Source organism: Argentina silus (assembly GCF_951799395.1).
Source record: "Argentina silus genome assembly, chromosome: 16".
Lineage (NCBI taxonomy): Eukaryota > Metazoa > Chordata > Actinopteri > Argentiniformes > Argentinidae > Argentina > Argentina silus.
Genome location: NC_139670.1, coordinates 12133676 through 12158399, shown reverse-complemented (window position 1 = coordinate 12158399; position 24724 = coordinate 12133676). Strand labels below are relative to the sequence as shown.

The 24724-nt window shown below is 41.8% G+C and overlaps 1 protein-coding gene across 1 annotated transcript; it reads right to left on the bottom strand.

Moving 5' to 3' along the window:
- Positions 1-906: 906 nt before the first annotated feature.
- LOC310816974 (plexin domain-containing protein 1-like) lies at positions 907-24488 on the bottom strand. The gene is made up of 13 exons (XM_083687351.1): positions 24300-24488; positions 10264-10433; positions 7889-8032; positions 5999-6068; positions 5763-5885; positions 5468-5586; positions 5086-5185; positions 4634-4729; positions 4425-4506; positions 3759-3819; positions 3204-3330; positions 1889-2049; positions 907-1678 (listed from the first exon to the last, which is right to left on the bottom strand). Exons 1-13 carry the CDS (start codon positions 24373-24375, stop codon positions 1553-1555), a joined length of 1455 nt encoding a protein of 484 aa, XP_083543477.1. The 5' UTR covers positions 24376-24488; the 3' UTR covers positions 907-1552.
- Between the last annotated feature and the right edge of the window lie 236 nt (positions 24489-24724).

Below are 24724 nucleotides of genomic sequence, written 5' to 3'. Positions count from 1 at the left end.
CAGGGTAAATAAACTGGTTAGATGGAAAAATACACAATGTTGGAGTAGAAAAGGTTGTATGCCTATACTCTGTACTGTATGTGTGGTGTTGAAAACGTATTTTCCGATTAGGGAAATTTCGTTTTAGCGCCCTCCAGTGATAATTTCTTATCATAATTATTTAATTGATAATTTATTATGATCTTCCACGGCGAATAGAGCAGCGCTTTTAAAAGATTGTAGTTCAATCCTTGTGAAATGTGTATTACTAAAAAGCTGGAACACGCAGATTAACACAGGTGATGTACGACTATATAACTTAACATTCTCCCTATTGGTCAGCAGTGGGGGTATAGCTCAGTGGTAGAGCATTTGACTGCAGATCAAGAGGTCCCCGGTTCAAATCCGGGTGCCCCCTCATTTTGTCATTTAAATAATTTCAGTTGGTTGATTTAAATGATTTCAGTTGGTTGATTTAGTCGAATTCATCCGTTCTTTATTCATTACTGGTAAACTGTATCATAATAACAAGTGAATGACGAAGTATCGTAATAATTAGTGAAACATAGTGCGGCTTGACTCCAAGCATTAACTGTATTGGCTATTATATTATATTATATTATATTATATTATATTATATTATATGGTGTTACATTACATCATATTGTATTATGATTATAATCATTATCAAGGTTAAATTGTCTGATCGAGCCTTACTGTATTTGATGCCCTCTAGCTGCGCCTGTGTGATGTGCAAATATGAAAACCTTTTGCACAAAAGTGTCTTGCCACTGATTTTGACTTGTTACATTACTCTCTTTTGTTGCTGTTTGTGTACACTACAATGTCACCACCACTTAGTTAGTTCATGTTAGTGTTAGTTCATTTGAATGATTCAAGGATTTTTATCAAAACTGACCACAGGTTTTTATTGGAACATTTTCAAAGAGTAATGAAGATGTCAAACAGAAACGTTTTTTTTTCAGATGCTAAACTTGAAGACAGTACATTTCACCAAAACAATGTAACCAGGTCTCTCAAAGTGGTTCATGGAAATTATGATCATTATAATCACTAAAAGATATATCTGTTATAGTGAAGTCCATGTGTCTAATACACAAAATATCTTCTCAAATCAAACAAAAACACAGGTATAACAAAGTTGAACTGTACATTGGATTGCAGTAATGAAGGCTAGTGTGTGTCCCATTCCCTGACTTCCTCACGCCATGGTGCTTTTGGAAAGTAATAGATTCGCTCTCAATAATCCAACAGGATGTATATTCAGCTCTTTCCTCATTGATGCCATTTCCCCAATATCCATTCCTTCTGATTATACACATAGACAGCTGCATATGGCCTGGCAAACAGCGAGAGACACAGAGAAAGCTGACAAAGTACCATTCTCTACAAGCAGTTACACATTGTCCATCAAGGCTGGGATAGGGGCATTTTGTTTTGAGGTGTTGCATTTTTTCCTGTTTCCTGCATTTTTGTCCACACATTTTCCTTTTGAATCCCCAAAATGGCGCCCACTCCTTTGTCAGATATTTGCCCCGGAAGTCCAGCCTCCTTAGCAGCACTGTTCGGCCTCGATGAAGCCCTCCTTCTCATGACCCCCAAGCTCGACCTCGGCGTAACTAGAGTGGCAGCCCTGGTTGCGGAACTTCATGGATGGCCAGTAGTTGTTAGTACGTCGCTGTGAACCAGAGACATTGACCCACCCCAGGGTTACATCAAAGACTGCAGTTTCCCTCTAGACCAGGGGTGCTTGCATTGCAAGATATCAACATTGTCATTTCAATTTACTTGAGTTGACTAAATTGAAATTCAGCTGACCCCAACCCTGCTGTCATTACTGAGTATCCAAGTGGAATTCCTCAAAATTGCCAAAGGGCATTTCTCTCACCTGCATGAGGTAGAATGGAGGAGCAACAGTGGGGTGTGTGTTGATATAATAGACAGCCATTAGGGTCAGGGCCACCAACAGGATGAGGGCAGCTACCACGCCTGCAATGATAGCTGTGTGCTCTGTTCCCCTCGTCTGGTTTGGTGGACCTGTTTGTAAGTCTGAGAGAGACAGGAAGAGAAAGGCTAATGATGCTTTTATATCATTTTAGTGATTTTGAATTAGCATTCAAAATGCTTAAACCTGGCTAATCAACTTAGCCTGTGTAGAATGGCTTAATGGTTATGAGAGGAGAGGAGATACAGACAAACAGTTAGCAAGCTTAACTAGCAAGTTAGCAACAGTCACAGGACAAATGCACTATGAAGGCCACAAACAGAACAAAAACATATTACACAATGAGCACAACCACAGAGTCTCAAGTCTAACACCTAAATACACACTACACAATATGCATAATGACAACCCAACGTCAGAGTTGACAGTTTTTTACCAAAATGTAGAAGGTAGGCTAGGCATTTTTGTTTTGTTTGTAAAAGGCGGTCATGACTTCATCGTAATAGTGGCTCAGTCAAGTCAAAGGTCAGTTGTAACACAACCAGGTACCCTGACCCACACAAAAGAACCATCCAGCCAACCAACTAGCCAACTCACCACCACCATTGAAGTGAATGAGAAGTTTAGTGTCATCTGTGGACAAAAGAAAGCATTGTTGTACAGAGAAATGGGTGAGAGGAGGGAGACAGACAGATAGACAGACATGGCCACAAGGATCTTGTTAATGAGTTAACAAACATGAATGCACGCAGAAGACAAAATGCAAGCATAGACAGTGTTGACTGACATTTTCAGTGTATTCATCAAACATTTGAAGCTAGATTTTGAGCACTACATCAGTGTGGAGGTATATATTTATTGTATCAATGTGATATTGATTGACTGTCTGTGTCTTATTTTGATGGGTGAGAGCTCTCAAACCATTCCCATGGATGTATTTGCAATACCTACATATGGCAAATAAATTCAACTGGAACTTGGCCGTCTCATATTTACCCTGTGACTTGCTGACCACAGAAAACTATTTCAAGCAGAGCACTAAATCACCTAAAGTGTTCTTTTACTCAACATTCAAGACTGTATTCAATTACATTACTCAACATCTAAGACTGCATTCAACCACATTCTTCCACATTCTACTTTGCAAGCATCTTGCAGTAGGATTAACATTAGGTGCCCTGATTTGATCTGAGCACCTCTAGGCACCACCATAGTTCGAGCCCTGCAGATTACTGACTGTTCCAGGCCCCAGACTCACCCTCAGTGACAGGGCTGTCTGAGAGCACTGCTGGGGAGGGCGTGGGCTCAGCGGCAGAGTGGTTGAAAGGCCACATGGAGCCCTCAGGGCCCCCCTGGGTGTAGTCCTCACATGTACCCTCTTTTGCCTGAAAGAGAAAAAACAAACAAATATATGTTCACACTGATATTAATTTTGCTGAAGATATACACTGCATGTCCGAACAGATTGCTAAGGAGCAGTAGTATTACTTAGTCAGACTCTCCTCTGTACTTAATAATAACAATGATAAAGAAATACACAAAATTATACTAAAATCTGTCCAGCAGCGCCCTCCTCTGGTTGACACTTGACTTCAGACACCGTTGTCTCTCCTCTCCCTTTTGTTGTGTCTGTGTGTGCTAAAATGTAATTGTGTGAGAGGGAGTTGGAGTTCAATGTCAATGAATCCCGTCAGCCAGCTATATGAGGTGTTTCTGCTTACATGTGTGTAAGCTAGAGGGAAAGAGAGAGGACATATTATGTGTAATGCAAAAAAACCTGGAAGATCAAAGGTAAGATGTTATGTCATATCACCTCTTCAGGACAGTTGTAGTCATGCCACTCCTGTCTGTGTCTATCGATTCCATCTGAGCATCTGAAACACAGGTGGAAAGGAATGGCAGAGAACACTTGCACAGTGCCTAACTAGCATGATATTCCAAACCACTGATTTTGGCAAGTCTATGGTTTTGGCTATGTTTTTTTTTCTAATTCTTCAGCCTAGCAATGGTTTCCTTGACTTTCATTGACACCTGTTTGGTCCTCATATTAACAGGCACCAATAGTAGACTCCAAAGACAAATGCAAAGCCTAGAATCAATATTAGACATTGGCAGCTCTCTTATGCCTACATAAATTATGTGACGAAACACACCTGACCAGAAACACCTGTCAAGCCAATTGTCCAGTTACTTTTGGTGCCTTGAAATATGGGGACTATGTATAAAAAAGTGTTGCCATTTCTAAATGGTGAAACCAATATGTACACAAATAGCCTCAAATAAAATCTAAGAATCTCTACTTTAACCTCACAGTAATTTTGGAGCCAAAAGCAGGCTTCACTGTCCCATTACTTACACAGGGCACTGTACGCACACACACGCACACACGCACACACACACACACACACACACACACACACACACACACACACACACACACACACACACACACGCACACACACACACACACACCACTCACCTTTGAAGTGTGTTGCACCAGCCGCAGCCTGTTGTCTGGTTGGACATTAGGCAGAGTTCACAGGTGGTGTGTTGAAGACAGGCTGGGAAAGTCAGAGAAATTATTCACTGACATTGTTATGATGTCACATCATTGTTCTGGTGAAAGTAAGCGGCTGGACTTGTATCCCATTGTATGTAAATAGGTAGGAGGCTGTGGGAAGTACTCACTGGGCAGTGGTGTGAACTCAAAGGCAGAGCGATTGACGATCTTTGTGGTGTCGATCTCGACGCGATGATACTCATAGATAGTTCGCCGTCTTGCATCTTTTGAAAGGAAACATATATAAGTACTGTAAGGTTCAGCATGTGTACAAACCTTGGAAAAAGTCACTGATTACATGGTGCTTGTTTAGTCGTAACGACAAAGCAAGGCAAGCATGCTCTTCAACGCTCAATCACTTTCAAAAAAGCCGTTGAGTGGATGCAGCCATAATCAGTCAAAATCCAGTTGCAGCAACCACAAACATGACCTCAAATTGCTTTGTACGGGGCTGCTCATGCAAGAAAGCATCATACATGATACTGCAGAGAGTAGGGACGACTGACCATCTATGGCTTAGGGACAGTAAAGAGGAGGAGTATAGGAAGCGAGGTACGAACGTAGTGTATTTGTGACTGACCTGAGGAATGTGAGGAGGGGAGGAGAGCCATGAAAGCATCAGACAATCCCACCTTCACCGGATGCTCAGTGGAGTTTATCTTCTCCACAGGTAATGCAACCTAATGAAAGGGAGAGCAAAGTATGAGCAAAGGATAGGGAGAAGAGTGATACAGATAGGAAGAGAAGAAAGTGAGCAAATGAGGAGTGAAGAAACGAGTGGGAACGAGAGTAACTGTCAGGAACTCAGAGAGAGGTATAGGTCTATTATTTCTAATATTCTGCAGTCATTATGACATTTCTGTGTGAAAGTATCAATGTCATGGTAGTTCCCCTGCCCATCTTATGTGGTTGAAATGGGCATCGGATTACATTGTGTGTGAGAGGAAGACTGGAGGACTCACATCTCTGTAGTTGAATACAATGGTCCCATTGCTATGGAGAGCAGCCTGGAAGGTGAAAGCTCCCTCTGCCTCACGCCCTTGAATCCGCACCTTGTCCCATTCCACCACAAACACCTCACCTGGGAGGTGATGGAAGTCAAAGTGAGGTAAAAGGTAACTTAATGGACACCCAAACACCCATATTCGTACACAGACACACATAGGTTAAGGTTACATAAAACAGGCTACCCCACAACACCCCACACACCAGGTCATACATAAATTCACAAACACAAGCACAAACCAACTAACTCACCATTGTCCATATACTGCACTGTGGAGTTTTTGGAAAAACTGGGGTCAAAGTTCGCCATGAGGGGGGCAATGTACTGAGTGGCCGTCAGCATGCGATGAGTGATCTCCCCTGTAAAGATGAACCCTTAGGAGAGGTCAGAAGTTGAAAGGTCAAGTTTATTATTATTATTATTTTTTTTTTTTACATTGTTTTGTCTTCATGTCTTTGTTGTGAATATGAATATGAATTATGTTTACCTCCTGTTGCTATTGTGATTTGTCTTAGGTGGTGTCCATAGAAAGGGAAGTCAAAGGAGAGAGCCACCCGCTAGAGAGAGAAGCATAGAAAATGTTAGATGTCATGATGTCAATGCCATGTTCACCCTGAAAATAGTGTGTTTTTCCATTTCTCTTATGTGTGTGTGTGTGTGTGTGTGTGTGTGTGTGTGTGTGTGTGTGTGTGTGTGCGCGCACGTGTGTGTAACATCACTGCATGTCAGAGTGTATATACTGTATGTACAGTGCATTTGGAAAGTATTCAGACCCCTTCACTTTTTCCACATTTTGTTATGTTACAGCCTTATTCTAAAATGGATACAATATTTTTTTTCCTCATCAATCTACACACAAAACCCCGTAATGACAAAGTGAAAACAGGTTTTTAGAAATGTTTGCTAGTTTATTAAAAATAAAATAATTAAATATCACATTTACAAAGTATTCAGACCCTTTGCAGACAGGTGCATCCTGTTTCCATTGATCGTCCTTGAGATGTTTCTACGACTTGATTGGAGTCCACCTGTGGTAAATTCAATTGATTGGACATGATTTGGCACACTCCTCTCTATATAAGGTCCCACAGTTGATAGTGCATGTCAGAGCAAAAACCAGGCCATGAGGTTGAAGGAATTATCCATAGACCTCCGAGACGGGATTGTGTCGAGGCACAGATCTGGGGAGGGGTACAAAAAAATTTCTGCAGTATTGAAGGTCCCCAAGAACACAGTAGCCTCCATCATTCTTAAATGGAAGAAGTTTGGAACCACCAAGACTCTTCCTAGAGCTGGCTGCCCGGCCAAACTGAGCAATAGGGGGAGAAGGGCCATCGTCAGGGACCAAGAACCCAATGGTCACTCTGACAGAGCTCCAGAAATCCTCTGTGGAAATGGGAGAACCTTCCAGAAGGACAACCATCTCTGCAGCACTCCACCAATCAGGCCTTTATGGTAGAGTGGCCAGATGGAAGCCACTCCTCAGTAAAAAGCACATGACAGCCCGCTTGGAGTTTGCCAAAGGGCACCTAAGGGACTCTCAGACCATGAGAAACAAGATTCTCCGGTCTGATGAAACCAAGATTGAACTCTTTGGCCTGAATGCCAAGTGTCACGTCTGGAGGAAACCAGGCACCGCTCATCACCTGGCCAATACCATCCCTATGGTGAAGCATGGTGGTAGCAGCATCATGCTGTGGAGATGTTTTTCAGCGGCAGGGACTGGGAGACTAGTCAGGATCGTTGATGAAAACCTCCAGAGCGCTCAGGACCTCAGACTGGGGTGAAGGTTCACCTTCCAACAGGACAATGACCCTAAGCATACAGCCAAGACAATGCAAGAGTGGCTTTGGGACAAGTCTCTGAATGTCCTTGAGTGGCCCAGCCAGAGCCCGGACTTGAACCCGATCGAACATCTCTGGAGAGCCCTGAAAATAGCTGTGCACCGACGCTCCTGATCCAACCTGACAGAGCTTGAGGATCTGCAGAGAAGACTGGGAGAAATTCCCCAAATACAGGTGTGCCAAGCTTGTAGCGTCATACCCAAGAAGACCTAAGGCTGTAATCACTGCCAAAGGTGCTTCAAAGTACTGAGTAAAGGGTCTGAATACTTATGTAAATGTGGTATTTCAGCTTTTTAATTTTTAATAAATTAGCAAACATTTCTAAAAAACAGTTTTACCTTTGTCATTATGGTACTGTGTGTCAATTGATGAGGGGAAAAAATGAATTTAATCAATTTTAGAATAAGGCTGTAACAACAAAAAAGTGAAGGGGTCTGAATACTTACTGTATACACATGTATGCTTGTGTATGTCTCATTGTCTCATCAGCTTTAACTGCTCATTGCATTTACGTGTGTGTGTGCATGTCTCACCGCTGCCTGACGGTGTGTGTTGGATAGGATGCCATGGACTCTGACTTGGCTCTGCTGCAATGCACTCAGGTCCATCCAGAGGTTCTCTGTACGTCTGTCCCCAGGCCCAAAGCTTTGCCATCTGTAATACTTCTGGGAGTCCTCCTGAGAGAGGGTGGTGAGTACATCTTTTCCAAAGCATCAATCACTGAGTGGGTTGATGACCAATATACACTCACGTAACACTTTATTAGGAACACTATACTGGGTAGGTCCTCCCTTTGCTCTCAAAACAGCCTCAATTCTTTGTGGCATTGATTCCACAAGATGTTGGAAACATTCCTTTGAGATTCTGGTCCATGATGACATGATTGCATCGTGCAATTCCTGCAGGTTTTTCAGGTGCACTTTCAAACTGTGAATCTCCTGTTCTACCACATCCCAAAGGTGTTCTATTGGATTCAGATCCAGTGACTGGGAAGGCCACTGAAGAACACTGAACTCATTGTCATGTTCATGAAACCAGTTAGAGATGACTTTGTGACATGGTGCATTATCATGCTGGAGCCATTAGAAGATGGGTAAATTGTGGCCATGAAGGAATGCACATGGTCAGCAACAATACTCAAATAGGCTGTGGAATTCAAGCAATGATTGATTGGTATTAACAAAGTGTGCCAAGAAAACATTCCCCCTACCATTACACCACATCCACCATGAGGTGTACAGGTGTTCCTAATAAAGTGTTCATTGAGTGTATATACTGTATGTGCAGATACAATTTTTTAAAACTCGCCATAGAATTCATGACTTTACTTAGTTGTACATTACTATCATGACTGCTTAACTATGAAATCTGTATTGTTATGGTTATGGCTGCGTTACAGTCAGGCAGTCTTCAAGGTGGTACAGTAGCTAGTATGGGTTAGGGTTAGTCGTTGTAATATCCAACACCAGGGATAATATCTGGATCATATCTATGTGCTTTCATTCATACCAGGTGGGGGAGCCGTATAACCACTGTACTCTTCCCAGTGCTTTGGAACGGTAAGCCTCTGTGTCTATGTAACAGATCTCAGAATCACAAACACATTATTAATGTGTGGCGTGGTTCAAGGTGGCAGAGAGCAATGGTGATGGGGTTTAGGTGTGAGCTAGGGAAAGTGGAGCAGTTAAATGCAGTGTTCTCACTGCCTCTCTGGCTGCTCCATATACAGCAGGTGACCCACTTTCTCTCCATCTCCACCCCCCAGCACAATTCTGTTTCTGGGGGAATCTCTTGGTCCGAGATAGGAGCAGTGCCTTAAACCTCTCCAGGGCTGAAGCACCTCAGCCTGTGTAAGATTTGCCTGCAAAAGCCGCATTGGAGAGAGTGTTGGACGGTCTTGTAGAAAATGTGATTAGATGTGATGACACACACTCTGACCACACACACACACACACACACACACACACACACACACACACACACACACACACACACACACACACACACACACACACACACACACACAAACAAACACATCCACACTGTTGTTGTAAGTTGGCAGGACAAGGCCAATGTCTGTTTTCAATTTGTACTGCAGGGGGAAGAAGAAAAACGCAATGCAATTTATTTGGTGGAGGTTATATTTACGTGGTTGTAAGAGAAAGATGATATGCTGGTCCACACCATACTAACCAATCATACACACACACACACATACACACACACACACACACACATACACACAAAGTAACGCATATCTGGCGCACTCACTAGCATGCACACAGTGGAAAAAACTCATCCATGGAAACTCACGCATAAAAATCCATCCACCTGTCTTTAATATCCTGATTACTGGAAACTGACCCGTGCTTTAGGACCATAGCCCCAACAAACCCAGGGAGGTGGTGGCTGATGTGCTCCTATTCCATCCCCTAGTCATCAGCTGGGGTCACATACAGGCTGCTGCCCCCGGAGCACATGCATTGAGCCGTAGTCATTAAGAGTGATTAACTAAGATGCAATTAGTTGTTGCCAGCTGTGGCACAGAGGGGCGAGCCTTGATGACAGGGTAGGCAGACACTGGGATGGCAGCTTGGAAGACTGAGGGGAGGAGTGAAATGGTGCTGAGAAGGGAAAACAATGGTATTTCTCCATCACAAAGTCCCTGTCTATGAACTTAAGGGGTGGTGAGGGTACTCGGTTACAGTCTATAAACAAAAATGTTATTTTCATAGAAGACGGGTGTGAGAGGGTGTGAGTATTGAAGACCCTTTTAAAAGCTTCAGTGATTTAACTCTCATTCATGAAAGTATTTTCTTCAGATATGCTCAATCACTCCTTGAGTGATTGAACTATTTAAAATATTAAATTACTAGGTAAACATGGTCATAGAACATTATCTTCTTACCACTTTGTGGGTCATGTTGTCAGGCAGGAAATCGATGGCCAGTCCTCCCCCCAGCGTGTTGCGGACTGCTCGGTTCTGACCACGTATGAGGGGGGGCTGCTGGTCTCTGGGGGTCCTGTGCAATCCGGATGAGCCCCCATCTTTCTGCAGTGATGTACCATGCAGCGCATCTAACATGAACATGAACACAACATAAAGGCAACATGGAAACAACATTATCAAACCATGAGCAAACTAGTAACACAAAAAGCACAACAATAAATAATCGGATACAAATCTAAATAGTACATACTTGTTTGTATGTAAAACATACAAACGAGGGGCTACACTGTACATAGCTACACCAACCTCCTTGAACATCTCACCAGTGGCACCAATAGTGAGCCCTATCTGAGCCTTAGATGTTATTCAGTCTTACTGACTATGTTGGGTAGTGCCTCGGAGGCCACAGCCATAGAGTGAAACCATAACCGTATCTCTCATGAGGAATCTCTGGATAATAAACACACAAACATGGACGGATGTTCAAATCCATATGACTCACAAAGCAAACTCAGAGAGAGAGGAAAAAACAACTGAAGGCGCCAGGACACTCTTGAAAATACAAATCGACACATTATCACATCTGGCTAGACAGTAACACTGCCATGTCTGTTTGCTTTGTGACATGCCTTGTGACAGAATGTGTGTCAACAACACATCTGAACTATTGGCAAAGAACTTGAGTCAGGAACACAGCGAACGTGACCTCTTAATTCTAGCAAGTCAAGCAGTCAGGCTTTCTGGAGCCACACTTTGTCAAACCAAGTACTGCGACTTGATATCTTGGACTCTATTGGGATCGACATGGTCTCCACTCACACATGCCAGAACCTACAGTACCAAGCCAAATGGATTTGGCTCTCCACTACCCTCTCAGGAGCAATAACATATGGAGAGTCACTTTTTCATCAGTTATCGCACAGAACAGCCCTTTCATGAAATCCCATCTTCTCCTCAGAGTTTGGTGTTGTGTTGTCAGTGTTATTTTTTGTAAAAAAAGGGTTAAGCGATTGGCGCTTGGGTTAAGCGATTTTTGCCACAAAAGTGCACTTTGTTTTGGAGGTTAAGTGTCTGGGCTTGTTGAATGAATCGGCTACATCTTGCAAGAATAATTCTAACAGGATACAACCAAATCTAACAGTATCCATGTGCAAGTAATTTCTATAGCAAATGTTTTCAAAACTTCTCTATTGCAAAAGTGGTTTATATAGTGGCTAATGCTAGCTTGCAACAGTATTATATGTGGCTCTGCGATACTTTGAGATCATTCTAACAGTGTGACAGTGCGGAACCTACAAATACGTCATAAACTGCAGAATGTAAACAAAACTGGAGACGGGCAGTAGTGTTACCAATGCTAGCAAAAGAGAGTCTGAGTGGTAGCTCATTAATGATACATTCAGATTAATTACTTATTTAGCTAGAAAACTTAGTTTACCTTGGGACTAAACAGTCCACATATTTACCGTTAATTAGATAAAGTCATAAATGTAGAGAAACTAACCAGCTGTTGTTACCTGTCTTCAATTAACCTATTTGTCAACTCTTGTTTTGTGTGTCTGTGTGTGTGTGTGTGTGTGTGTGTGTGTGTGTGTGTGTGTGTGTGTGTGTGTGTGCCTACATATGTTCGTGTTTGCATGTCATCTGCTGAACACATCATATTGTAGACTTATGTTTACGTTTTCATGTTTGCTTTGGCCATGACTTTGCTTGAGGAATGCATTTCTTCTTTTACTGCTCAATCGTGACTTTCTGTCTTGTGCACATTTTACTATAACCACAATCACAGTCACTACATCAGCAGAAATGAGTGTAATCAGGTTGTAGTAAGGAGGTGAGGAGTAAGAGGCTTTCTGATACGGTTCTCCACTAGAAACTTGATTTCCATCGAGTTTGAGGAACAAAGCTGCTGCCAGTTCTTTGACTTTGACAGCTACTCCCTGGGGACTGTGGCTTGGTTATTAAATGATGACATGGACATCATAACCTAAAGGCAAGAAAAACACGCAGCACAATATCAAAATGCACAGAGGGAGAACAGGGGGAGGGGATAGAATCAAAACCTAGCTGGGTTGGTTGGCTGGCTTCCTCTTTCTTTTGAGTGACACTATGCCCTCACCGGGGAAATAGCAAGAGCCATTCCAAACCAGAGAGGCAAAACTAGAGCAAAGATTCATGTCACCAGATGCTGTGCAACAAACGACTACACTATGCAGGCATAGAAGAGTGAGATGAAGATGAGAGAGCTGGAGAGAAAGAGGGGAAGAAAGAGAGGAGGGAGAGAGAAAGAGACATTCAAAAAAGAAACAGAGGGAGTAAGCCACTCAAAGGAGAGTAAAAGTGAAAGAGAGAGAAAAAGAGTGAATGTCAGAGCGAGAGAGAGAGAGAGAGAGAGAGAGAGAGAGAGAGAGAGATCCATACACTGGGGATATGGTTGTAATAAGGGGTCTTGTTTGATTTCAGTGCAGCAGAAGCAGATCTATTTCTGCCACCTCACAATCAAAGCCGACTAATTGGGTCAAGTTGGCTGCACTTATCTCCACTGAGTAGATGAAGAGGTGTACAAAAAGGAAGAAGAGGAGTAGGAGGAGGAGAGAGAGAAAGATAATCAGGGGACAGTGGCTCAAGAGATAGGGCCCTGACGCACAAGAGGAACGACCTCAATAACAAAGCTGCCTTTAACACACACAGACAGTCACAAACGTGTGTGCACACATACACACAATCAAACGCGCACACACACACACACACACACACACACACACACACACACACACACACACACACACACACACACACACACACACACACACACACACACACATTTGCATACAAGCACATACTGTGTACTCACAAGCTTACACAAACACACCCACAAACACACACACACACACACACACACACACACACACACCCACCCACACACACACACACACACACACGCAATCTTACGGGATGTAGGATGAAGTGCAAAAGCGAGTTACTGTGTCTGAAGGTATTTTGGTTTTAGTGTGCCCCTTAAAATAAACAAGTCTCTGGGCATCTGAGAGCAACCAATGCCAGTCAATTGCACAAGAGGCCTAATGCACAGTATATCCAGGTCCATTACAGTAACATCTTGACCATACCAGCCCCCCTCTACCACCCAAGAAACAGGAGAACAAACTGGAGGCAACACCAACACAAAGGCAGATGTGTTTGCCCTGTGAGTTCCCTCCGGAGTGCCTGCATTGCGGCAACAACCTTGCATATCTGGTGGGTGTTGGAAACGCAGAAGGAGAGAAGCCAAAGTAGGGCAAGCATTCTCTGCCATATATGTGAATACAATACATAAAGAAAAAATATAGCCACGCAGTTCATGTGTGAGTGAGTGGGTTAGATTCACCGGCGGTTTACTGTGGTAGATGTGGTAGTTCATTGAGATAAAGCCTTGGCATTCATCTTCAGGTCTCAGGCAAGGTTTCTCATTCCGCGTGCATGGTTCACTGAACCACATCTGTTAACCATGCATATACACACACTAGACACATGTTATCTGCAGGCTTCGATAAAACACACATTAAGTCCAGATAATTTTGTCGACTCTGCCAAATGATATGATATGCTCATAGGGCAGATTCCTAACTTGAGATCGGCACACGTTCAGTGCAAATCTCTCATTGACCTCAACTTTGACTTCAACTTACGTTGAAGTCAAAGTTACACCCGCAGATCTCAAGTTAGGATTTCAGACCATAATGAGGCTCATGAAGCCTCATAGACTCTAATTATGCTCACTATCAATATTATAAATATGAAACACTGGCAGAGATAATGGCACTCCACTCTTATGAAGTATTAAATTACCATGATGTAAACATATTTTCAGCACCTTACTGTACATAAGCAGTCATAGAGCAATAAGGTATGAGAGGCCTCATGCCTGTTGAGGAAAGCATCAAATGTAATTGTGCCTTTTGTTTCTCTGCATATCACTTTACTGTGGGCTTTCTATAGCAGTGAGACATCAGCTAATAGGTTCAGTACTCACCGGTTTTCAATAGAAAGAAGCCTAGGATGAAAAATCTGTTCCTTTTGTTGACTTAATGGATGGCACTCAGACAGTGAGTGTATTGTGTGCAGTTCATAATAAAATGGAAGCAAAGGAGCATCTCAGAGGAGTTTAGAAAACATACAGACACACACACACACACACACACACACACACACACACACACACACACACACACACACACACACACACACACACACACACACACACACACGGATAGAGCGCTGTGTACAATTCAAACAAAGAAGAAAAAAGGGAGAACAAACCAATGTCCTTGGTACATAAAACACAAACACACACACAAAGGAAGAGAGTGAATTTGTTCGGTCCACAATGAAAAAGGAAAGAGAGAGAGAGAGAGACTGAAAGATCCATGTGAAATCAGGCTTTGAGATTGTTTTTTTGAAGCAGAAAAACCTGGCCTTACTCAAATACAATGACAGACTGGCCATGGGAAAGCAGCTTCTTGTGCTGCTGGAGGAAAAGTACAGGGAACACTGCTCTATGTTGTAACTATTGTGTTTTGAAAGTTCTTGCATGCATCATGTGCATTTATTTACTTTTCTAGCCAACACTGACTGTTTGTCTATAACCTATTGAATACATGCAGATATAAAAGTAGGGGCAAACTCCAAGTAGCATAGGTAGGTACAGGTCACCCCATATACAACATATTTCTAAATATCTATGCTGTTAAGTGGTATTCCACAGTTCACACAAGGGGAGAGGTATATTAAAAACAATCCTGTGCTGGAGTGGAGAGGGCAGTCCGTTCTGGCACTGCAACTACTAGGACAGCAGTAACCATAGCACACAATCACACAAACACAGGCAGCTGCACTGATAACTGCCCAAAATGGAAGAGAAAAATATGTATTAATTCAATAGTTTACATAATGCCTGGAACTGTGGACAGAGAATGGGAGGACGGCTAAAGCATAACTCACTAAAATAACTCACAATGCAAAATTGACGAATACATATGTTAAAATGTTTACGATACAATGTAAAATTCCTCATGGTGGAGCAAATGTTTCTCAGGGAACGAAATCAACTACTAATCATAACAATCCCGTTTGAGGATGAGTGACTCTTGATTTTGAAGTACATGATAATGCCAAAAGCCACATCAAGTCAGTCTGCCAGAGTTGAGACAGCAAAGAGCAATATAGAGGTTACTTCACAGCTGTTTAACAGGCCTGGGTCAAATGTGCTTCCGTCCTTAGCCTTTGCATGAAGAACATGTCCACCATTTGTGGTTACGAATTATAATGTTGTTGTGCTTTAAAGAGAGACTGCTATATCCCATGACTGGTGTGTCGAAACTCCTGTGTCCCATGACTCATTCTCCTACTGAGGAACTGTATAAAAGTAGAACTGAAACTAGTCAAGTTTGGATCTCCTCTGGCAGCCTCTCATAAGGTGGTCAGATGTTTTCTCTGTGCACAAATAAAGAAGATTGCTTTGCTATACTCTTGACTTTAGTGGAATCTTTGTTCAGTGTTAGAATTTACACAAGGATACTTAATAACACAAGATAACTTTATTTTGAATTGGAAATTAGCCAGCTATAATAGGCTATATAGTCCAGTAGACAAGTTCCTAAAAAATACTATATTGTTCACTTTGAGCATGAAAATTAGCTCACTTACTGTAGATAATTTTTGTGCGGAACAAAACCTGATAAAGTGCCAAATGATATTTTAATATTTAATATTTTATTTTATTTTTAAGCCTGGGCTTGTTGGAGCCTCTAGCACCATATAGACCTTTAAATGCTTTAAAACAAAATATAAATGCTATCAAGAATGTGCATCTATTTAAGGTCTCTAGTTTAGATTACAGTAGGCACGGGTTTAATACGAGCACACCAACATCGCAGCAGGGTATACCTCAATGCCGCTACTGCAGCAGACACACGGTGTGAAGTGCTTGCCGAAAGCCACCACAAGGTGGTGACATGAGCTGTGAAGGATGTTTGAAAAGAGAATGGTTTGCCTTATCAGATAGATTGCTAAGGCAAGATAGATAGAAAATCAAGTTTATTATAGCAGCTCATGAATAGCAGAATAGCAGAGATGAAGAGAGGAAATGGTTTAAATATCAGGTCATTTTAACGAGGACCAAGCAATGGGACCAACTCCTATCTACTCTGATACAGTCATCACACATTCTGTCACAGCGCAGAGAAACAGAAGGAAATGTTTTAGCTTAGTCTGACATGAATAAGCGCCAGTCGGCTTTAATAATGTAACATATTGATTACAGAATGAAGTTAGGAATTTTCATGCGAGACAGGAGTAAGGATGTTGGGTTTCAGTGGGATTGAGACTGGACAGAAAAGTAGCCTACAGTTGTTATCATTAAAACCGTCATAACAGAACATCCACATTTTCATCAAGGGCAGCCTTCTCTCGTTCACACAATATAATAATAATAATAATAATGATGATGCATTTATTTTGTATAGAGCTTTTTGAGGGATCGCTTAAAGGGGGAGCTGGATAAATTGTCACACTTTTGTTTGTTAATCGTAAACGATTTGAGCTTGTTGTAAGCAGAGCTCAAGCAAGCACACATTGTAATGTGGTATAAGTAGACCCAAGCACAGAAAGCAGGCAGAGTTGCAAAAATGTAAATGTTTACTCACAGGGAACAGGTACAGTCAGTGAGTGATAACTCAAGACAGAGCACAGAGTAGTAGACAAGGCAAACTTATATAGCTGGAACTTAATATGGCAAGGGTGTGGCCAATTAACTAAATTGAAGCAATAAGAAAAACAAAAGAGTCTTTCGCGGTCTCTGGCGACCAGTAGAGGAAGCATCTGTGGAAGGCAAATCATTTTGTATAACTATAGTTGCATATATTAAAGAACACAATACAGAGTAATATGTATGTACAATCAAGGTTAGTCTGTGAGACATTCACGTGTGGTTGGCTGCTGAGGGGAGAGATAACGGGACTGGTACTTTCCAGTTAAGTCATGGGATCGGAATGTTGGGAAACTGGAAGGTAGACCAAGAAAGAGACTTATATGGCCTGGACATACTATGGAATGGAATGTATGGGAAACTTTCTCTCCTATAAGAACTGTGCTCAGTGACGTAGCACACTAAGGTGCATACCATATCATCGCAAGGTCCCTGGTTCGATTCCGGCCATCGACATATCCTGCATGTCATCCCTCCTCTCTCACCCATCCTTCCTGTCAATCTCTACTATCTCTATGCCAATAAAGCAGAAATTTAAAACAAAGAAAAAAAATGTGTGGGGGATGTGAGCGAATTTGTCAGCAAATGTGGGCTGATGTCATCTTCTGCTGTCCTATATAGATTGTTATCGTTAAGTTTCACAATAGGCTCTGCCAAATCCATGCACACTTTATTGGAAAGCTGATATCTAATCAATGACAAATGAGGCTAAATCAGCTGGAAGTTTATGCAGTCGATCTGTCGGATACTTCATACAGTCGCTATGCGTTCAATGTTTTTAATGATAACAGCCATTAATTTGTTAAATGAAGAACTTTACTGTTCTAGGGGAGGAGTGGGATTGGATTGTGTTCATCATTTGAATTGTATCTCTTGAGTGGCTAGATAAATTGTCACGCTTTTGTTTGTTAATGGGAAATGTAAGCGAAGCTCAAGCATGCACACACACAGGAGCTGAATCAAAATGTGTAGCCTACAGATCATGAATGTCACACATATCAACAACTGTCCAAGGCTACAGCAAATATGACTGCTTGTTTACACATACCATATTTATTATATTGGTCTCTATTTATAAATCTTACATAAGTAACATGACCTACTGCCCTTGTTCAGCTGTACATATCATATTGATATTCATCTCATGTATATTCACTTATTATATTCATTTATTTATACTCACTGTAATACTTTATACTGTAATACCATGCACTGTCTACAATATTATGTCTTTTGCAATTATGCCACCATTTGCATTATCTGGTTAGATGTCAAACTGCATTTCGTTGTCTCGGTACTTGTACTTGTGTGCAATGACAATAAAGTTGAATCTAATCTAATCTAATATGACACCTATATGAAAGTACTTAATTTGTAGTCAAATTAATGCACACAGCCGTACTCACTAATTCTATTCAAACATATTTGAGCAGAGTGGGCAGGCCTACAACTCTGTATTTGATAAGTGTTAATGTTTGGAATGTCTCCCATGGCCGTAGCCACTGATTCTATTCAAATGTTTTTAATACAGTACGTGTTAATATTTGGAATGTCAAACGAGGCCCTACCCACTGATTTATAAAGCCATTGTCCACAACTGTGTCTCTTCATTTGTAGTACACTATGACACATGATACTGTATGATGGACAGGGGCGAAATAGAACAGTCAAATACAGACAGTAGGCAACTACAAATGACTCGTTGGATACCGGCAGTAAAACAGTGAAAATATAATTTGTTTTATTCTCGTCATTGCACATGGCATGTAAACACTTTTGATTGAGTTATAAAAGCTCTCTTTTCAATCATGTGAAATACATTAAATGTGAACTCGCAGTGCCAGAGTGGAAAATTATTAACACAAACTGCACTCTTTGCTTTGTGGGTGCACTGTGTCCATATAGCCTACTGCTAAAATACACGGAATCAACTGAGAAACATTGTATCGCTGTGAGTTAATAATATGCAATTTCGCGGACATACATATTTCATATGTGACATAATTTTATGAAGTGTCCATGAAGACATGATTTGTTCTAAATTAAGGTTTATCCAAGGACATCATTTCAAATTTCTCTGACCAGACAATAATCTGTCCCTTTCCAAATTGAAACAATAACTCATAAGCTATTCTTCACATAATTCATCAGGCGACAATGTTTGTAAACACACTACAACACACTTTAAGCATATCCACCTCTGGTCACCACAAAATTCAGTTAGAAGAAATATCATCAACAAATCACTCAATAAGTTGAATTGAGTCCATCTTAATGCAAGGATAATGTAATTTTATAATTTATATCTTTGTTTTTATAGGGTCTCTGATTTGCATAGGAATCAATTACACACTGTGTAGATTAGGATGTCACTACCAACTCAGCAAATTTCATAATTGTCTCTTGATCCTGACAAACTCCCCAGTCCCTGCCAGTGACAAACATACCCATAACTTGATGCATCTACCACTATTCTTCACACTGGATTTGCACCAAACTTAATGCTTTGTAGTAAAACCAAATAAACAAATTTCCAGCCACTTTCTTTGCTGTATCACTTGTATTGTTGCAAACACAATTATGGATATAAGATTCTTTTTAGCCACTTGGTTATAGACCAATTTTGGAGAGTGACTGAGATGAGGTTGTTCCATTGACTGTGCTTTTTCCTCTCCACCATTCAACTTTGTAGATTTTTGTAAGTCTCCCCAGGCCTCAAGGTCGCATTCCTGAGCAGTTTTGTTCCTCTCCATGTTCTCAGTTTGTAATGACAACCTGATCCACACAGTGTGTAATTGATCCCTATGCAAATCAGAGACCCTATAAAAACAAAGTGACATGAACTATTATCCTTGCATTAAGATGGACTCAATTCAACTTATTGAGTGATTTGTTGATGACATTTTTGCATTTTAGCTCATTTTAAGAGTGTCATAGCAAAGGGTCTGAATACTTATGTACATTAGGTATTTATGTATTTCAATTTTAATAAATTTACAGAAATTTCAAAAAACGTGTTTTCGCTTTGTCATTCTGGGATATTGTGTGTGGATTGATGGCAAATTATTTTAATTTAATCCATTGTTAATCCATTTTAAATCCACAACAAAATGTGGAAAAAGTGAAGGGGTCTGAATACTTTCTGAAGGCACTGTATGTGTATAGCACCAAAAACACAAATGTCAGAAGACTCTTCTCTCAATCACATTAAGTTAGGCTATCCTGAACATATAACATATTTCGTGGGAACCGCTCTTGAAAAAAGTTTATTATTTCTGGGAGGCAATAATCATGAAACAACCCTAACCCTAAAATGAAAATAAGAAATGTGTATTGCAGTAAGCTATTTGTAAGATTCTCTGTGCAGCGGGCTGGGAAGTGTGATCAATAGAGTATGCTGACCTTTTCTCAATAGTTTTCTCTCGATTCCTCACGTCCCTACAACTGCCCTCCACTCGTGTCCTTCAGAACGTCAGAGGGAACCGAGATGACGAATTGAGGACGTAAACGAAAAAAAACAAGGGTGAGAAGAAACACTCGTAAGAAATGCAAGGTTCCTCGCGTGAAATGCTAAAATTATTTTCCACATGGAATGTGCCTATTAAGATGAACAAATAAATGCTATTATAGTGTGTACTGTATCCTAATCAACTGCAAACACTTAAATATGAATGCACTAATATCTATAATGTCCAGTATCTACTAATTGGAATATGTCACCTTTATTATTTTATGTAGTTTATTCAAGAAGGGCTCTATTCAGAGATGGGTCCAAATTTAAGCATTAAGCAGACTTATTCATTGACTTACACGCCCCCTTCCAAATTTAGCACATGGGGTGGGGTTTCCCCTAAATAGAGGTGTGTCCTGAGATGTTCGGAATTCAGACTTGGACATAAATTAAGCTGCCTTTGCTCATGTGAAAATGTGGAATATGTCTAGCGCAGTCTAGTGGTATGTTGAAGTAGAGCACCAAAAGTCATATTCTGAGTCATGGAGAAAAACGGACACACCTGTATTGTTAAATTGCTGTTTGCTGCAATGTCGGGAGGCTACCTTGTCACAACTAGCTCTTAGTTAACTATCAGCTTGATTCTATTACAAGTTGTTATGCTATGTTGGCACCAGGATGACACCAACCTTTATGCCACCACATGTTAACAGAAGGTAGTCATTAGGTTACGCTGATACCAGCTTCACCACAACCTCACCACAGCCCAACTTCGAAGTTGCTGTTACATACTGTGTTTGCTGGGGAAATCTTTGGTATAAAAGCTACAGACCAGACCCACTCACTCCTGTGGTAAAACAGGGGGTGTAAATGGGTACACAATAGGTAATTGGGGGTGAATGTTGATCCAGGAACAGCATAAAAATAATGACCCTGGGACGCCTGACAATATCAGGAAGTGCAGATGACACGACTCATCTTACTTTTCCCCCCTTGTTTACAATGACTGGCTCATTCTAATTTACAGCAACAACCCTAATAGCTGCTGTCCCACCATGGTGAACTCAAAGGCTACATTAAAATTCCATGAGATCCTCATGCCGTCATTATCCAGAGCCCTAGGGGATGTACAACATCATAAACAAGGAAACATTTACAATCACAGGTGGGCCCACAAAGGATGGTAAAGATCTCACGGTTAACATCTCTTGCCAGGCGCACATGTGCTCACACTGGTTCAGCCATGTTGAGTGTGAGTTCCTACTTCTGATACCATGGAAACAGTTCGCTCTACTCCATGCAGGCGCTGACAATGATGGTTAATGGTTACAGTAATCAGCATTAACAAGTGTACAAGAAAACATGCTCTTCTTCCTACATGCAATATGTGGTGGCACTATGGCCCCCTAGCTGCTTGGCTCTCACATTACTGTGGTAACCAGCCATATAGTAATAAGCACCTGACATTAATGAGCGGCTGTACTGGCTGATTTCACCTTGATTTTCCTCCCCCTCCTTTTCAAAAAATGCAACTGAGAACGAGATTTGTTTCTTGGAGGCATTGTGATGCAATCACTTTACCAGTGTATTCTTTTGAATCTTTGACTCCCCCTGCCCCTCAACAAAAGGAGCCGATGGTGAGAGAGGACAGGGTCTGTATCTGACTGGTAACATTAGCTAGCTTATGTAAGCTAACGTTGACAAGTATGTATACACAATATAGAGTATATACAAAAAAGAAAAAAGAAAACAATGACAATACTGGGTTTATGTCCAAAGTTATCGTTTTTACACTTTTAGTACATTTTTGTAGCTACAATTGAAGTATAGGACTACTACCGAGGCCACACGGTAGTAAAGTTCCACTTTAAGATCATGCCTTTGCCTCTTACTGATTTTAACCACAAGTACCAGCTCTTCCTGGATAGGTCTGTGGAGATGGCATTATTGGCCAATATCTGAACTGTTTTAAATGTGTATTTGATTCTGTTGTCTTCTGTTGACTTCCGCTTCTTCAGTGTGCTTTTTGTTTACTGTACATACTGCGGTAACAGTTCGTAGTGATAGCAAAACAATGTGATTAAACCAAATCAAATAACCAAATCGAAATATGAAGATATCCATGGAATTTAACCCAAGCCCCAGCTCCACCACATTGTGATTCGTATGAAGAGGTACCTAACCGAAAGATTTAGTTACTTTTTTGTCTTCAAATCACAGAGATGCAAAGGGGTCTGAACAGGCTTAGAGCAGCTTGTGGATCGAAGCCTTGAGGGACAAGGCTACATAGAAACTGACTTGTTGAGGCTCCTCAACCACCAAGTTAATGTTCTTCTAACCTGGTCCTTGGGACATATAGCCTTTTGTTCCAGCCCAGCACTAGAAATGTACAAATCATCAAGACCCTTGAAGTTGATTCAGGTTTGTTTGTAATAGTATTGGGCTGGAACAACACCTTGTAAGTCTCCAGGACCAGAATTGAAGAATACTGCATATGGTGAGCAATGGCCTCCTTCAAGGTGGAGAGCACTGTTCTCCTGCCAGGCCCTGCTGGGGTCAAACAGACCCTGTAAGGGGCCTCTGTGGTGGGCATATGGGTCTGGGGTTTGTGGCTCCACATTTGGGTGAAATAGGCGGCCTCTCTGGGCTGAGTTCTCCACAGCAGAACTGGGCCCCTGATCAGAAGAGAGGGGACCACGGGAGAGGGCAGCGAAACTAGAGCATCACTGATTGTCGGAGGAGGAGCAGTGGAAGAACGGGGGCTGCTAAAAATACTGCATCTCCAAGGGGTATAAAAATACACACACACATAGGCAGTGGCGCATACATACACACACACACACACACACACGCGTGCGCACACACACACACAAACGCACACACACACACACACACACACACACACACACACACACACACACACACACACACACACACGGGTGAATAGACAGGAAAGTACATGTACACACATTCAGTCTCACACACTCTCATTCTGGCACATCAACATACACACACCAGGGGAGGCTAGTGGAGGTTGAAATCGGAGGACGGGATCATTGTAATGCATAGATTGATACCATTACTCATTCCTTTCCATGCATTACAATGAGCCCGTCCTTCGATTTCTACCTCTACCAGCCTCAGTGCCCCCCACCCACACACCCACACCCACACCCACACACACACACACACACACAAACTTCATAGACAACAGTAAGATGGAGAGTGGGGAAGAAAATGGAATCCTCCACATTGCCTTCATGTATTTCCTCTGACTCATGGAGATAAATATCAGAGGGACTGTTAGCCTCACACAGATGTTCATATGACCAAGGCTTGGCACCTCAGACAAACTTCCATCCATGTTTCAAACACAAAGCGCTCTCTTTTCTCTCTCTCTCTCTCTCACACACACACACACACACACACACACACACACACACACACACACACACACACACACACACACACACACACACACACACACACTCATGGATTAACACACCTATGGGAACACATACAGTGGCATGCACTTACAGTACACATACAAGCACAAACTTCATTTCTTATAAACGTTAAGTGCAAAAGCATAGAGTGCAAGACAGACTAGGAATAGAGGTGAGACGATTTTCCTCTTCACTGTCCGAGAATTCAGACGATAGGAGACAGTTACCTTGAGGATGCATGTGTACTTTGTGTTCATATGAGAATGGTTGTGTGAATTTGTTTGACACAAAGTGTGTGTGTGTGTCTATTGCCAATTGCTGAGAGAGGTCTTACCTGTTTGCTCCTGCGCCCAAACTCTTCCCAACTCTGCCTGAGATAGACAGATCAACAGGACAGCACACAACCCCATGTCCACACAGCGACTGCGCTCCCTCCTTCCCCCTCTCTCTGTCTCCACTCTCTCCTTCCCCCCCCCCCTCTTATACTCTCAATTCTTCAAGGAAGGGGCACCTACTCCTCCTCTCCCCCACCTTTTGACTATCTCCTTTCTCTCTCACTCCTTTCCTCACTTGAGCAAAGGTTTCCTGCTTTTCCTTCTCCCTCTCCCTCCTCTCTCTCTTTCTCTGTCTATCAACTGTTTGCTTGTCTCCTCTCACTGTTTTTGGGATGTTGTAGCCATGGTGATTGAATAGTTGACTAACAGCTGGTGATGTGTTGCAGTCAGGGTTTTCTTGTCATTTGCTCCTCTCTCACTCTCA